This window comes from Rhea pennata, chromosome 10, assembly GCF_028389875.1.
Source record: "Rhea pennata isolate bPtePen1 chromosome 10, bPtePen1.pri, whole genome shotgun sequence".
Taxonomy (NCBI): Eukaryota; Metazoa; Chordata; class Aves; order Rheiformes; family Rheidae; genus Rhea; species Rhea pennata.
This window is the reverse complement of record NC_084672.1, coordinates 7,334,096-7,350,640: the sequence shown is the minus strand read 5'-3', so window position 1 is coordinate 7,350,640 and position 16,545 is coordinate 7,334,096. Positions and strand designations below refer to the sequence as shown.

Here is a 16,545-nt window from a genome sequence, read left to right as displayed (position 1 = left end):
TTAAAACACTGTGTTCATCACTTCCTTCTGATCTCTCAGAAAGGAAAACCATGAAATGAAGCAGACTGTGTCCTTGCACTCTCCTGTGAGTTAATATCCCATTAAATACATAGGGCCATTCATCTGGATGAGTATATGTTTCTTGTATCTGAATGAAAAGGAACACTGGATCCCTGGCGATTGTTCATCTACTTCTTATTTCTTTTTCTTTGTCCCTTCCCCACTCTTTTGAAGGAATGGCTCCTACTTCAAAGCTCCTATATTTCAGTTCCTTTTCCTCAATGATTCAGCACAAAATTTGCTCTGATCCACCATGGTGTGGATCCCTTTTGTGCCCGTAGTGTCTGCGTGGTGAGGTGTGGACACCTATTTTGCTCTTGAGCCACATTTTGTCCCCTGCGGTGGCAGGGCACAGGTAGCATGTTCTCTGTGCACCCCCACTGATCTCAAAGGGTTGAGCTGGAGAGGAAGGTACCGTTGCCCAGAATGGAGCAAAGCACAGCACTGTGAGCAAGGCATCTAGTCCAGTACCAATCCCACTGAGCACATCAGGGAGTGGGATTTCTCTTGTGGCCCATGCACGAAGTTGCTGCATGAGGAAGATTTTATCAATCAGGAAGACTGAAATCCTGCTTTTGCAAGTGCTGCTCTAGGACTTGGCTGACTGTTCCTTCTTTGCTAAACAACTGTCTGTATGGTCTTTTCTGGAACTAATGTTTTCTGGTTTAGAAGGAAAGAAGGGAAGGAAACCAAAAGTCTCACAGTGTCACATGTTGCCTTGAATAAGCGATCTTATTTGTGTTGCACCACCTTGTTCCTCCGTTAGCTGACAACGTGGATGGCATGCCCACAGGGTTCCAGTCGAGGTTACATTAAAGCCGATCAGATTATTTTTGCTTTTAATGAAGTAGCTGCGTTCATACCAAAAGCTCAGTGTAAGTAAGCGATCTTATCCAAAGCCTGGATAACTCTAAGGGAAGTTTCTGGGTTGACTTTAGTCAGCTCTAGTTCAATCCTTACAAAGACAGCTTTTTCTTTTGCTGTCCATGCCACACTTGGGTTTTGGCCTGTCTTCAGCTGGCTGAATGCGAGTGTCAAAAGGCAAGTGTGCAGGGAGAATGGCTGTGTGGTCTTGCTTCCATGTGAAAAATTACTGAAGGGTGAAGTTCTTCTCTCTTTCCTCTTTTCATTTTAAAAGAGAGAAACCTTCTGAGATAGCTGCGTCTTGAATTCCACTAAAACTAGGCTCAGGTAGGTATGCTTAGGTTGAATAGACCCTTTCTTTTCTGCCAATAAAGAAGCCATAGTAAGGATTTAGATACGTTGCTCTGTTACTAGAGAACTCCCATGAAATAAGAGAATACATCCTGGAGCACATCAGCAACATAGCTAAAACTCATAGAAAATGAGGAGAAAGGCATTATTTAGCACAAGTGCAGGTATCCAAAATTTGCTATTAACAATCTGAAGTTTGAGATTAGCTTTACTGATTTATTTTGAAAGCTTTTGAGATCACCTTTAAGCTTTGAGTTAAGAAGAGAGTGATAATAGCTGCTTCTTGAACCAAAGGAGAGTATTAAAAATAGGAGCTATGAGACCCGGAGGTGTAATCAGTAAGAAAGAGGCAGCTTTTTTGTACACGGTGCAGTTTCTGCAATGAAATATATGTATATAGCAGAAATTTTTGTAACATTTCGCAATATGAGATAAAGCGTGATTGAATCTCTTTAATATTCACTGTAACATGAAACAAACTGAATTCTCCTGGTATCTTCCTGGATATATTATCTCATTCCATAGGAATTTTGCTACAAGAAAGCAACGTAATAGTGTCTCCATATAAAAGTATTACTGTAGTTTCTCAGAGAAGAATGTAAAGCAACACTGTCAGAGCCTAAGGGTTTTGAAAGCAGCAACTACTGTGCAGGAGATGTTGATTCGGACGTTCTTTTCCTATAACATCTCACATCTACATAGAAAGCTATGGCTAAAAAGATGTGAAGCCAGAAATTTCTGTCTGACTGTTTCCAGAATCTGGGCAAGTTCTGAACTGGATCAGAAATGTAAAGTTCAAGCCCATCTGAGGAATGACTTTTGCAAGTAGCACAAGACAAACATCCGTGATAGCTCCAATCTGACTGTACCAGGGATTGTCAGCAATGACAGTTCATGTCTAGAATGGCAAAGGGTTTTATACGTGTTGTAAGAAACTGGATGCTTGCTTTTCCAAATAGTGTTTACAGTGAATCCTGGAATACCCTTTGCTTTACCAGTGGAGGTCCTCTGTTTTTTCCTACAAGCCCACCTTCCTTTGCTTCTGTTCTTCCAAATGATGAAGATGTGGTATCTCCCTCAGAAGGATTTTCCAGTCTCCAGTGCCAGCAGCCTCACAACTCCCGTGTTTCAGAGGCTCTAGGTACTGAGTCACTCCTATGAATCTCTTGTCCATTCCCCTGATGAAAATGAGATTTAACACTTACTGCTAAAGAGAAGTTTTTCATGCATTTTTCTTTAATGTCTCCACATCTGTGCCTGCATCCACATAGGTGTGGCTTTGAAGGTCAATGAAACAGGTCTTTCCTCAAGTCTTATGAGAAACAACTTCAAGTTTCTGTGGGAAAATATAACCTGGATTTTTCATGGCAATGCTCAGGTTAGCACAGGCTCTGCTGCTTTTGTGCCTGATGCATCAGTTCAAGCTGTATTGCTTTTCATTACTTCCGTCAGCATGGAGGTGAGCTCTTCAAGTGTGCCAGAGACTTGAAAAATGATGCAGTCTGCATAGCCAGGTTGACCTAAACCTGATGCATTGGTCAGCATCAATCCAAAATGTGGAGACCAAATTATCTTGAGAACCTAGAAAACCAGCTGAAGCCAGCAGGAGATGTGGATGATGGCTGTCTCTGTAGTTCAGCTTATGTATCTCTGAAGCCTTTTATCAAGTCCTCTCAACGTGTTATTAAGCATGAGCCCAAACCTCAAAAGTATGATCCAAATGCAGCTTTCCCATAGTGCAGAAGGTAGGTAGCTCGTGGTTCCTCAGTCACTTCCACATCTAGCTGTTACCCCCATAAGGGGCGTCCAGAGCCAGTACAGTACTGGTCACATAAACTGGATCCCTTGCTGACTCTTGTATCAGCAGCACAATCTGTTTGCTTGCTGCTGGCAAGAGCCCCACTGAATTTTTAAATCCCAGGATGACTTTGCAGTTGTCTGCAGGTTAAGAATTTTTTTAAAGCTTGTTAACAGACCCAGCTCGGTCCAGAAATCACTGAAACAAGGAGCTGTGCACTGTGATTTTTTTCAGAACATAATCAAGTTTTAAATGTAATGACTAGAACAAGTGTTTCTAAAAGAAAGAACATTTTTTTTTGTATTGCTTATTTTTATTTACCACTTTCATGCTATTAAGTGGTCAAAATGAATACCAGGAGCCTATATAGACTTTCCTAATTCATGCGTTTATTAGCCTATAAGGAAGATCAAAAAAATCTGAAGAGTTCTAGTCATCAGCAAAATAAAATAAAGACATCTCAGTTCCCACAGGCAACAGTGAAGACAACCAATTTATTTGTAGGCCTAGGATATATTGTCATGAGCCAAACGGTGACATTCATGACAAGTTAAAGGAAGGTATCTTATTTAAGCCTGAAAATCCAGGTTAATGATGAAACTTGATCCTAAATTCAACACTCTTCTGCCTAGATACTGCAGCCTTTGTGTCTGTTTGTCTACATATGTATTTTTAGAGTCACAGTCTCACTGTCCCTAGTAATGGAGTGATGCTGCCAAGTCCCAGCTCGGGACAGTACGTTGTGCCCACCTGCTGTTCAGTTCCATTAGAAGAGGTGCTCTCCTTCGCTGCTTCTCTTAACCTACAGCAGTGATTTTATTGATCTTTCTTTTTTTCCTGGTATTTATTTGCTTCCAGCCTCCCCCATAAATATAGCAAAAGGAAGGGAAATGGTTTGCATTATGTAGAATATCGACATCTGGGTGCTGCATGCTCAGTGCACGTGTGCTGGCAGGCGAGTCCAAAGCTGGAACATGCATGGCCGACCCATGCTCATTTGCAAGTGGGCATGGCTCTTTCCAGGGTGAAGCATCTTGATTTGCAGATAATCAAGATATGAAATTGGGGGCCTCTGCATATTCCTATGGGATGAAAAAAAGCAGAGAAGAAAAACATTGCCTTTATTGGTTAATGAGATCAGAATGATTGCTTTAAGATTGTAGCTCTCTTGCAAACTATGATTGAGAAATGCTCATCGGCAGTTAACTGCAATGATTGTAGGAGAATCCTGTTGCGATATTTCATTTAATGGCACAATAAAAGTTTTGCTTCCTTTCAGCCTTAATCTTCGGTATATGTTGGAGGGTATTGTTTCTTTTTCTTAAATCCTGAGAAAGCATTTTTCTGTGTCAAGGAAGAGTCAAAAACTAGATTTCAATGCCACAGCAGATTTCATACTCTGGAGTCCTGTGGCATCCTACAAGTGAACACCCCAGAGAGCAGAGCTTCCAGCATCTAACCAGATAAGAAGCTGCAAGGCTCTCCTCCCTCATTTTAATTTACCCCTCCACCCAGTCTCAGAAGACAAACCAGAAGCTTAATAAAATCCACTTAAACTTGGGTAAAATCCTCCCTGCATTTGTGATTTAGGGAGGAATCAGTTCGATAAATGTTGAAGCTAAAAAAACTTATATGCACAAATTTTATTTAGGTTGATTTAGAGCTTGAAAAGTTAGAGAGAATCACAGGCTCCGTCTGGGACCATTAACCTTGATAAAATATTCTCTCTTTCCATTCACTACAATCACGTCCTCTCTTTATCATAAAGATCATAAAAGCACGATTTGTCTCTTTTATCTTGACAGGTTTTATCCCACCTCCGCTGATCTTTGGGGCTGGAATTGATTCCACGTGTCTGTTTTGGAGCACGTTTTGTGGCGAACAAGGAGCCTGTGCGCTGTATGACAATGTGGTCTATAGATACCTGTATGTTAGTATTGCTATAGCCCTGAAGTCTTTTGCATTCATCTTGTATACAACCACCTGGCAGTGCTTGAGGAAAAACTATAAAAGATACATCAAGAACCACGAAGGTGGTCTCAGCACTAGTGAGTTTTTTGCCTCTACTCTCACCCTAGACAATCTGGGGCGGGACTCAGTGCCCCAAAATCAATCGCACAGGACAAAATTTATCTATAACCTTGAAGATCATGAGTGGTGTGAAAATATGGAGTCTGTTTTATAGTGACTATGGATGGATGAACTGCGTTAATAATGTAAGGGTCCTTTTTAAAGAAAACAGAGTGAGAATGAAGGAATATAATTGCAAAACAATGGCAACACAGGAAACTTTGTCTTTTTCTCAAAATCAGATCCAGCCAGGATTCAGAACAACCTCCTCTTTTAATGGGATCACTTTTGAAATCTTGGGGGGTGATAGAGAAAACACAACACAGCTGTGGCTGGGTTCCAGCCCATTTGATGATAGTAGAAGCTTCTGAGATGGAAACAGCTGGAGAGCATCAGTAGCAGCAGAGAGAGAGGTTCGTCGGAGAGCTCAGCGAATGGACAGGCTTGGGCAAGAGGCGTAAAGAAAGAAGATGACAAAGGCAACGCTGAAATAGGTGTTAGCAGTGCTGCGTGTCCTGGGGATAGGTGCAGCAACGTGGGCGGACGGGTTAGCTGGTCTGGGCGCTGCTCAAACCCAACGCGCTCCCTCAATGATGGCAAAGAGGGGAGGGCGCTAGAGTCGTTCAATCAGTCACACTGTCACCAGCCAGGAGTCCGCGTTAAATACCTTTAAAGCTGCTGGAAACCCTCCAGGTAGCGAGCGATGCGGTCTGAGTTACCAAATCCTTCCAGCCAAGGCATATTTGCAGATCGCAGCTTCCTAGTTGTCTGTGAACAGCTGTGCTCAGATCTTTCAGACCCAGTAAAGTTCAAGACATTTGCTCACACTTGCCAAACGTGCTGTCAATTTTAAAGGGGGATGAATTCCAAATATTTGTCTGTGTAGTCCTCTAATAAGATTTTTTTTAATTAATTATTTTCAAGTTTATGTTAACCCTTAAATCGCTGACACTTTTCTGGGGAGGGGGATTTATTTATGCTAGTTTGGGGAAAAGTCCTGTTTAATTCACCCAAACATAATGTGACTCAAGGGGTTCGTTTAATCCTCTGCTTTTTTTATCCATACGCCTTCATTCTAATATGCTACCGAGCCAATGAGGACACATACTATGTTTTTAAAAGAGAGAGTGAATGCACTGTGTCTATACAAAAATAATTGCCAGTTGGAGAATTATAGATAATATGATGATTTACATAATATAGTTTTTTCATATTATATGTGACTCAGTAAATATATATATATATGGAGAGACTGTTTATGTTCTCTTCAGTTTTTAAAGATATATATATATATATATCATTTGCAATCTAGAAATTATGTGGTGGATGTTTTCTTTAAAGTGTGTGTGCGTGCGTGCGTGTGTGTATACAAGATGAAGGGATACTGACCTTAAACCTGCAACCTGCAACTGATATTTTTTCACCTGAGAAATTCCACTAACTTCAGTGGAAGCCTTGTGAAGAAAGTTGAATAATCTTTCCACCTAGAGACTGTATTTTGCCCTATATATTTGCATTTCCATGGAAGACTGGGTTATAGGAGCAAAGATTGGCCAGCATTGAGCACCTCTGAAATTTTCATTCAAATTCTCAAGATGCAGCCACACAGGAGCACATTTGGCTTTGCCTTTGCAATTGTAGTCTTAACCTGTGCGGTCAAAATCAAGGGGAAAGTTTCATCTGATTTTAAGAAGCATTGGCTCAGGCTTATTATATTGCATGTGTGTTTTTCTTTTCTAAAAAATTCCTCTTGGTAAACAATACAAAGTCATTGCATTTGATGAGTTTTCCCCAGTCAGAAGTGGAAAGTAGATACACTTCCAGTGGAGTAAATGTCAGAAGGGTTTTAAGGGTTAGCATCATTAATCAGAAAGTTCCTTTTTTGTTTGTATTTTGAAACTGTTGTGAACATGCAGACGGTTGGAGACATAACCTGGCATGTCAAACCAAGTGCTGGATGTAGCTTCCATGCAGCTGGTGGAGTAGCTGATCTCCCCAGAGTCCTTGTCCATTGCTGGCAGTGGACGCTCCGCAATCGGCACAATTACAGAGAGTTGATAACTTGCTACTCATGTGCAATGCCTTTTTAGCAAAATTTACTTTTATCTAGGCATTTAAATATGTGGGCAGAGAGAGGATATCAAACTGCTTCCAGCTAACTGACTTTATATGTGTGTTTGTAATTTATGAACAGCATTAAATGTTCAGCAACAGTAAGGGCAAAAAGTATATCAAATAAACTCCGCTGTGCCAAATATTCGACAAATATTGTAAATGTAGATATTTGAGTCTTGGTTTGGAGCCACGTTAAGAATCATTTGATTAATGAAGGCGTTTAAAAAAAATTGTAAAGCTATGCAGTGCCATTGTTATGCTGGATGGTAAATGATTCTTCTTAGGCTATTAGAATGGTTTAGTATGTAGGGATACTACATCCATAAAATAATGAATTTAGAAAGGCACAGGGTGCATAACTGTCTCATAAAATATGTGTAACTGTCAAGTATAAGCATTGGAAATCATTCTGTACAGTTTTCTTCATTTTGAAAATTTATTACTTAGGCTACTGTCTTTTCAATGTTAGTTCATAATTTTATACTATACACACACACACATTCAGACAGAACACAAATGTCACAGAACAGAACCCTCTCAAAGCCTGATTGCTTGAATTTCTATAACCCCTTTCACAATTTCATTTTTTCACCTCTGAATGTCCAAGGCGAATGAGAGTAACATGCTGACTTGATGCCATGAAAACTCCAGGTGTTCAAGAACTGTGGTTTGTCAGCACAGTCAGATCCCTTCAACCGGAGTCATAGAAACCAGATTCCAAAGCACTTCATGCTTTCATTTTTATTTTTTCCTTTTTTTATTTAATCTTTTCTATTGGTATGTATGGAAGATTCAGTTGCATAGAGTTACTTTTGTTGTTTTTATGCTGTTTCTTAAAGTATTTGCATGATTGCTTTTTTATTTCTTCCAGTAACGTGACCTTTGAAAAGCTCTGCCCTTTTCTTACTCCTCTCTCTCTCTCTCTCTCTTTCTCTCTCTCTCTCTCTCTCTCTCTTTTTTTTTTTTTTTTTTTTTTAAGGATGTATCAGAAACCTGCCTCAGGTGTAGAGCTTTACTGTCAGTGCTTTGGTACACATCTGAGCAAAATTTTATTTCAAACAAAACATGCAGACAAAAACCTTTGTCCATCCCAGCAGGCTCTTTGTTTTCCTCAGTTCAAAACCACAAGCCAGTTTTGCCTGCAACCCAAATTTTGTTACAGAATGAGTGAAGCATCTTGGACATCCTGCTGCTTCCCAAAATGCAATGGGCCTTAGCCTGTAAGCACTTCACTTCCATCCCGCAACTGCCTTAACCATGCAGGAGACTTAATAGTAAGAATGGAGTTAGAAAAATGCCCATTCCTGTAAAGAGAAGTAGTGACATTGTCCATGTAGTTGAGATGCAACACTGGAAATTTTCCTCCATGTTCAGGGACGCTGAGATTCAGGGTTTTGTTGAGGTCTTGTCAGAAATGTTATTTTGATGTCTCCAAGCACTGTGTTCCCTGCATGGCTGTCTGCTAAGGAATGAGATGTTGGGATTAAAACTGCTTGAGCTTTAGCAGACTCTAAGGGATAGTCCAGTTGCCTTGCATGACTTCAGATTGAGTTTTCCTTTCCCTTGCACAGATATAACCTAGGGGTGGCCCCAATGGAATCAGAAGGGAACCCCAACGTAAAATTGGTGCAAATGACACTAGAATCAGTCCCATTGTTTTGTGGTTTGGTGTTGTTTTACATACTCATTAAACAAGAAAATGCATTTCTAGAAGCTATTTTTTCTATGTGTTGAAATCATACATCCTTCTGTCTTTGCCCAAAGCATCTTGGATGTATACTAGGACTGAAAAGTCCATCACTTGAATTATCTAGACAAACTCTTTATTCCTTAGGAATTCAATTAGAAGGGCTTCACATTGCCAGATGCCTGGAAAAGACGCTGAGCTACTCAGTGCTGCCATTACTAATCTGAGTTGGGTCTCACCTTGCTGGGAAGGTGAAAAGAGAAAGATGCAGAAAGAAATTAGCTTCAATTAGCTGAGTTAGCAATGCTTCAGAACACTTCAAAATTGAACTGATGAGCTGTAGACATTCGAAAAGTGTTTGAAATGTTTCCAAATGGCTGAGATGCATTGACTTCTTTTTTCTTAAAAAAAGAGGGGGGGGAGGGTGAAGGGGAAAGAGAGATTTTTAGTACCTCCAATCTCCCGTCAGAGTTCAATGTAGCATCCTCAGCTGGTTTCTGTTCCTAAAAGTGATGCTGGAAGCAATGCCTTTCGGTTTCAACTTTGTCCGTCAGTTGCTGCATGTTTTTCCCAAGGAATGAGGTCCCGAAAGGTGATGCTGTCTAGTAACCAGCAGTTTCACTCCACAGCAAACCCAGAGTCAACTCCAAAGTTACCAGCACTGTGAAGCTTTAGCCCCAGAGTCAGCTGTGGCTTTTCCTGCTGTGTGAGGGAGTTTCTCACAGCTGGGTATGCTGGACTCAGTATTTTCTTGTGATCATGACAGTCTTGGTGTGTTTGTTTTATTCTTGTCAGGTGATATGAGGAATTGTTGCTATTAAAGACATATGCAAACATTTTACTGGACTGATGTGATAACAGCTTTGCTCTTTTATTCACAGAGGTTTCCAGACACGCTTCCACTCTACCTTTAGACACAGGCATCCTCATCTATACTCCCCTAATTTCTCATGTGCTATCTTTGCAGGCAGAAACAGGCATGTTCTTGCTGTCTCCCTCTAGAGCTGATTAACTCTTGTAAAGTTCACAGGGTTTCTGTGTGTGGGGTAGAGCACCCCCAATATAAGCAATAATGCTGAACTGTTTTACTTGCGTCAGTAGTTTTTGTTTTTTTCACCTTAATCTGAGTTCACTTCTTCCAACACCCTATGCTGTTGCTGTGACTTTCCATTCTGTTGGTGGCAGTTCCAGGAGACTCTGAATATTCTGCTTTCCTTGCAACATGATGTTCCTCCCCCCACCACCACCACCTCCTCCCACCCCACAGGAAGACCAAGACCCAATTGGTGAGAATGTGGGCAGCAGTTTTTTAAGATGGGCGATCAAATGATGGGAGCCGTTGGCATGAGCCAGGCCTGTCTTCAGTTATCTCATGTTTTGGAGTGATCCAAGAAAGAAAGAAATTGGAAGGGCTCTGTGGCTGAGCTTTCCAGCATCCTTGGAGCAATTCAGTGCTCAGCTGTACAGACCTATCTGCTTTGCCTCTTTCTGAGACCCACAGTTCATAGGCTTTGCTTCTAAAACGACCACGAGCTTGCTTTCTCCAGCCACAGGTCTTCCTTCTTCTCTGTGGTAAAGCACAGTTCAGGTCTACCAAGGTAATGTAAGGTGTTCAGAGTTATTGACTGCGCTTTAAATTTGCTTGAGATATCAGCAGGTCTCAGTATCAGATACATTCAAAATATCATACATTTTTTCTGCTTTTATAGACTAAATCTGTTACTTCTACGCTGTAAATGACATTTTCTATCATTTCATTGATATTTCTAGCCAATCTGTTAATACAATTGCCTTGCTGAAAAATGGTCTTTCAGCAGTTCTTAGACATTAGGTAGTTCTTTGTAGTTGGCAACACTAGTTAATAATCTTTGGCCATGATCTGTTCCTTGAATTCAGTGGAGCAGGAGGAAGCTCTGTGTAGTCAGAAGCAATACTGGTGTTTTCTTTTGACAGAGTAAGAACATAGACTGCTTTCCTTTGGGGTTCAGTTTTGCCTCAGCCTCAGTTATGAGCATCGTTTACTCCCATGAGGGCACCATGATTTCCATTTGGATGGTTGCAAGAAAAGGACTTTTGGATGTATACAGTGTTTGTACTGTTTTGCTTGTCAAAATCTTGCTTTAGGCTCTGATGAATGGAGTGATTCTAGGGATGTGGTCTTTGGGATACTGTATTGACTGTTTGGAAGTGTATCCCCATTTCCTTTAGGTTAAGTGTGACAGAGCAGAGATTCACAGCCTGGTAAGTAACGAAAGTATAAAGGAAAAAATTAGCAATACCCTGACAATTTCTGATGTTGGGCTTGTTCTACGTGAGGTTGGTGTCTGCAAGTGAAAAAAATAAAAAGCAATAAGAAACTTGTCAAGTCCTACTCAGCAAATAATTTATAGCAACTTCATAAATGAATTTTCCCTTTTACTTCCTCATGAATTGCTGAGGAAAACTAGAAAATGCCTCCAAAGTATTTGTAAGGTTATTTCTGCATATAATCAGTCGGTCTTGGGGGGGGGGGTGGAATGGCTTTGTTATAATTCAGACAAGTTAGTTTGTTCTGACTGGACATAGAAATCATCGGGAAATTTCTGCTCCCTAGTCAAAGGCTGGATTTTCTCATCAGTACAAATATTTAGTGCAAATGTATGTGATTCAAAATTGAATAAGAGGGATCTTGCTCAGTGCCAATGGGCAGCGTGCCTCTGGACATACACTGCTTTAGGACAGCCAAAGTGCTGGCTTTCAGTTCACTTTCCAGGAATATTCTCTGATAGATGCTTGAAATTCTCTGCTTCTTCCAGTTTTCCCACTAGTTAATACATTCATTTTAGTAATTACTGAGAGCAAACACAAGAAGAGTATGAACTCAGACAAAAACAAATTGGTATGAAGGTGAAGCAGGTGGTGGATATTTTATTTGCAATGTTTGCACAGCTCAGATCTGATGCAAAATCTCTCTGGAATCAAAGGGTTGTATATGACCTAACATACTTATTTCTTTCCAACTAGCTTTTAGGAGAGCAGAAGGCATCTTTCCCTGCTACATATGTCTTAGCCCTTTCCCCCTGCAGTATGGCCAGTGCATTTACCTTTCAACATAAACTGCATCTCAGTCTTACATGTGCGGTGCCTCACAACGACCTGAAGGAAAAAGTGACTCCTGTTCTTTGCCCATGATGCTTTCTGCAAGTTTGGATGATTATGATCCCTGTTGAAGAATCACAGACATCTTCCTAAAGTCTTTGGTGCAGTGGGTCTAAAACGGCTCTGTTGATCCCAGGTAGCCTGTAAGCTGTGCTAGCAGGTCTACGGCTTGTTTACAGACCCATATTGCCTTCGTACTGTTTTCAGATGAAAGTGTGGTGATGAGAACATGCATAGCAGTAAATGAGAAGTGGTAAGGGTTGCCAGTGGTCTGTGACCACCAAAGTTTGGGAGTCTCCATGTTGGCACATGAAAGCAATTCCCATCATCCACTTCTGGGAAGGAGCTATCTCAGAGCGAGGTTCACAAAAAAAGTATGACAGCACTGGGACCGAGTAGCGTTTCAAGCAAAAGTAACCTCTTGCTTCTCTTTGGTGCAAAGTCCCTAGGGAGGAGGGGTGGGGATGGGGAGCAGGGGAAAAGCTGTGACCTATTAAAACCCATAGTGCCTACCACTGAAAATGGATCGCTGTATTGTATTATATTATACGTGACTACCATGTAAATAAAGTACAATAAATGTGGTGTTCATTAGGTTTTTGATACAAGTTGAATGCAGTCTGCAGAAATTTTTTTTTTCCTCCTGTATGTACTTAAATTACATTCCAGTCATGGGGACATTTGGGTTTATGTGAGCTAGAACTGCATAAGTAGCATTAGATGAGAAAAAAATGCAATAAGGTTATTTTAAAACTCCGTTTACCCTTTATAAATGAGACACAAGCACCATCAGCCAGCCTACAGGGAGTGGGGGTGCCTGCATACACAGGAGGAGCGCAGCTCTTTATTTGAAGTGGTTTGTGAGCAGAAGAGACAGCACTGCCCAAACTGTCCTTGGCCATGCTTCATTCACAGTGAAAGGAAAGCAGCATTTTAGTTTGGCTGATTTCTCTTTGATCATTTTTCTGATGCAGATGTTGTTCAGGAGCATATGCTTAGCCCATGTAACCATGTTATTCTCCACCCTTGAGATGCCTCAGTAGCAGCTACAGCTGAGCAAACTGAGAGCTTAAAAATCACAGCGGATTTGGAAAGAAGGCTCATCCAGGTGGGATCTGGATGAGCCCAGCTCAACCAGCTCAAACCCCTGTGGCTCTGATAATCACTGAGGGGCTTTTTTCAGCTAATAGAAATATTAAGAACTTACTTTGTTCCTTAACTCACTCCCTTCTTTGTCCATAAGAGAGAACAACATACGAGCACATAGCAACGAGACACATCTGCAACATGCTTTCCAAATCCTGATGCATCTCATAACTGGGCTTCTGGCTTGATGATGGGGGTTTTCTCCAGTTTTCAGATGCTCAGTGCTTCTCTGGGAGGTGTTTGAGACTGCTGTGCAGATATAATCTCCCATCTGTATATGAAGGGTACTTCCACATTGACCACCTTTTTGGAAAAACAAGACCATCCCACTCAGTTTGTCACAACTGTGGCTCAAAACTCATCCACAGAGTTCTTCAGAGGGTCCGCAAACTTGGAGGAGTATCTACCTGCCAACATAGCAGACCAGAGATGTCTGCCCTGAGTATCAGATATGTTGTTCTTCATAATCATCAGGGCAGAACGTCTGTGGGTGTTTGTATGTTCAGAAGGTTCTTCCCGCATAGGACATCTCCACAAATGGCCCACAGCAGCATATGTGGGACCTGGGTGAACCCAGGTGCTTCTGCCCCTGCCTCAGGATGTATGTTAATCCTTTCCCACAGTGCCCAAGAAAACGTGTTCCTCAAAAAGGTCTTTGAAGTGTACTGGTTTGACTGGTGGTGATTTTGCAGAATTTTAGCAGCACTTCCAAAATAAACCAAAACCTGGTTGGGAAAAGGAAATATTTCTCTGTATATTTGATTTTAAAAGAAAAAAAAAGAAAGAAGAGAAACCACATGGTCGATATATTTTGAGTACTGCATTCTGTATTTTTGCAGCTTATATTTTCCAGATGAGCAGTTTAGAAATATGTGATGTGAAATACATACTGTAAGTTTCCTGTAAATGATATTAAAACCACTATTTTCATTCTTTCCTGTCTCATTGGATGATCTCTTTGGTTTTATCTTTCTTCCCTTCTTGGCTAGCTGGGACATAGTTGTCTCTCCCAAAAGATTTCAGTAAATCAGAGTTGAAAGCTTGGGTTAAAGATTTGGTGTCAAAGTGGAAAGTTTGCTAGGAAAGGCAGTGGGGTTTAACATTTTCTCATGCGTATGAAGTATCTTTAGGGGGAAGACCCTGGTGAAGAGAACGGTGTGACACAGAGGGCAAGACAGTGGTTTGGGAAAGAAAAGACGCAGCTGAAGTTTAATGAACGGTTATAGAAAAGGAAAGAGAAAACTAGGGCATCCTACATGATTGCAGGATGCAGGAACTTGAACACCTAGAAGACAGTGAGAACAGGAGAAGCTCAAAGACCAGGTGAGTTGAGCGGTTATGAAAAAGGCAGGATGTCTTACTGCTGACTAATTTGTGTGATGCTCTTTATGTCAGTTCAGCTGCGGAGAAAAAAAATGCTTTTAGCTGAAACAACAGCTCAGTGAAGTGGTTGAAGCCTGCAAAGCACCCTGAGCTCCTGCAGCTGTTTTTCCTAGCTGCTGGAGAAGGCTTCTCTCTCCATCTCCATCAAAGGCAGAGGGTGAGTTAGTGCCCAATGCCTTGGGTGCAGGCCAGCATAGTGGCACATTCATAAGAATGTGATGGTATCCATTTCTATTTATTTTGCCTGCTGTAGTGGTCAGAGTAGATGTTTCTTTGACTCATTATTTTTGCATGTTTCAAGCCTGTGACTTCGGAAAAGAAAATCCTTTTCTTCCTGAGCTTCTACAAAATGGAAGTAAATGAGGCCTTTACATTCACATCAAGTAAAGTTGAATATTCAGTTATTCCTTGTTTGTTCTATTTTTTCTATCCTCTCCTTTTTTTTTTTTTTTTTTTTTTTTTTTCCTGTTTTCTGCAAGGAAAACCTTGTATTTTACTGCATACAGCTTGAATCCAGTCGTTGTTGCTTTGAACTAAGTTTCATACAACAGAAGCTTTGGAGGCCATTGCAGGAGGAGGGAGGGAGCGAGGAAGGTTGGGGGGGGGGGTTGTTAAATGTCCACAGGAAGAAATCATGGGGTTTGTGCATTTTTTTAGATTGTATTGCTTCTCCTCAGCCTAGCCACTGCTGGTGTTGGGACCTGCACAGACTCCCTCTGGCAGTGTCATCTCTCTGTGCTCCACTGGCTGTTCCTTACAGGTCCTCTCATGCACCCATCCCTGTGGAGCCCCACTTCAGCCATCCTAGACTTTGCAAGTTGCTGCCACCTCTGACAGAACCCAGTTAATTGGGTATTTACTGAGGTATATTGTGGTTTGGATGCAGATTATTAACCTTTATGTCACCCAGAAGATATTACACCTGGTAAAGTTAATGGTTTGAGACTGGAAGGTTAATGTGTTAGTGCTCAGCTCTCCTTAATTAGCTGCAGTGCTATGTGTGTGGTCGTGCCGTGAGTTTCACTTTAATTAGAAAGGGCTCATCTGGAGACCCTTTCACAGATGGGTCACATTAACAGTATAAGAAAGTTTGTCTGCCTCCTCAGCCCTCTCTGATGCATCTCCTCCTTGCTCTTCATAGACTTGGGTAAGTTGCTGATATGGTGCTAGCCCCAGCTGAGACTCGCTTCTGCTGTCTTTCCAGGGGCAGCTTGCCTGTGGCCCTCTAAATCTGGGCATAGCCAAAGGCAGTGACTGGCAATGAATTCTGAGGATCTCCACACTGAGAAAGTGGTTGCATATCCGGCAATATGCTTAGCAGAAGTCCTTAAGTCTGCACTGAATTTGCTAGGCTCTCTCAATTTTAGGTGATCTTTATGGTGCAGCTGAACCGGATGAATACCGTGAAGTAGTTGCTAGAAATAATCACTCTAGGGTTTAAAAGGATTTGTTTTGGTCATGTATTCTGATGCTACCTAAGCATGCCCTAGGATATATGCTTATTGGAGTAGGAATCATGCAAAGAGCAACCTGGAGGTCAGGAGTAGGGAATACTGGAAGAAAAAAATACATCACGAGCTGGAATTATGAGCTTTTGTACAGGAAACCTAGTCTGAAGAGTCCCATTCAGCCAGTCAGCGAAGAAAAAAAAAATCCCATGTTCTTCATGGTTAACAAGGTAAAGCTAACTATTTACCTTTTTCTGTTTTCCCTTCCCTTCTGTGACTACTATGGGCCAACAAGGAGCATACATTTGTGCCTTGCAAGACTGGATGCTCATCATCACCGCCCATCATCAAAGAACTGCTTGTAGCAGCCACTCATGTCCTCATTGGCTTCGCTGCAGCAGGGTTTCTGGGCACCACTGGGTCCATGCTGCCTCCTTGCTGGTCATCTTGCCAGGAAGAAGTGGTTGCTATGTTAGAGGCAGCTG

General features: G+C 41.5%; 1 protein-coding gene across 2 annotated transcripts in view; it reads left to right on the top strand.

Annotated features, from left to right (window-relative positions):
* Positions 1 to 14,162, top strand: part of SLCO3A1 (solute carrier organic anion transporter family member 3A1) — a 153,141-nt gene extending 138,979 nt beyond the window's left edge. The window contains exon 10 of one of the 2 annotated variants that reach the window (XM_062583304.1): positions 4,879 to 14,162. In XM_062583304.1, coding sequence (XP_062439288.1) covers positions 4,879 to 5,258 — 380 coding nt within the window. In that variant the 3' untranslated portion in view covers positions 5,259 to 14,162. The remainder of the gene's footprint in view (positions 1 to 4,878) is intronic. The other variant, XM_062583305.1, reaches the window with a different exon arrangement.
* The last annotated feature ends 2,383 nt before the right edge of the window (positions 14,163 to 16,545 follow it).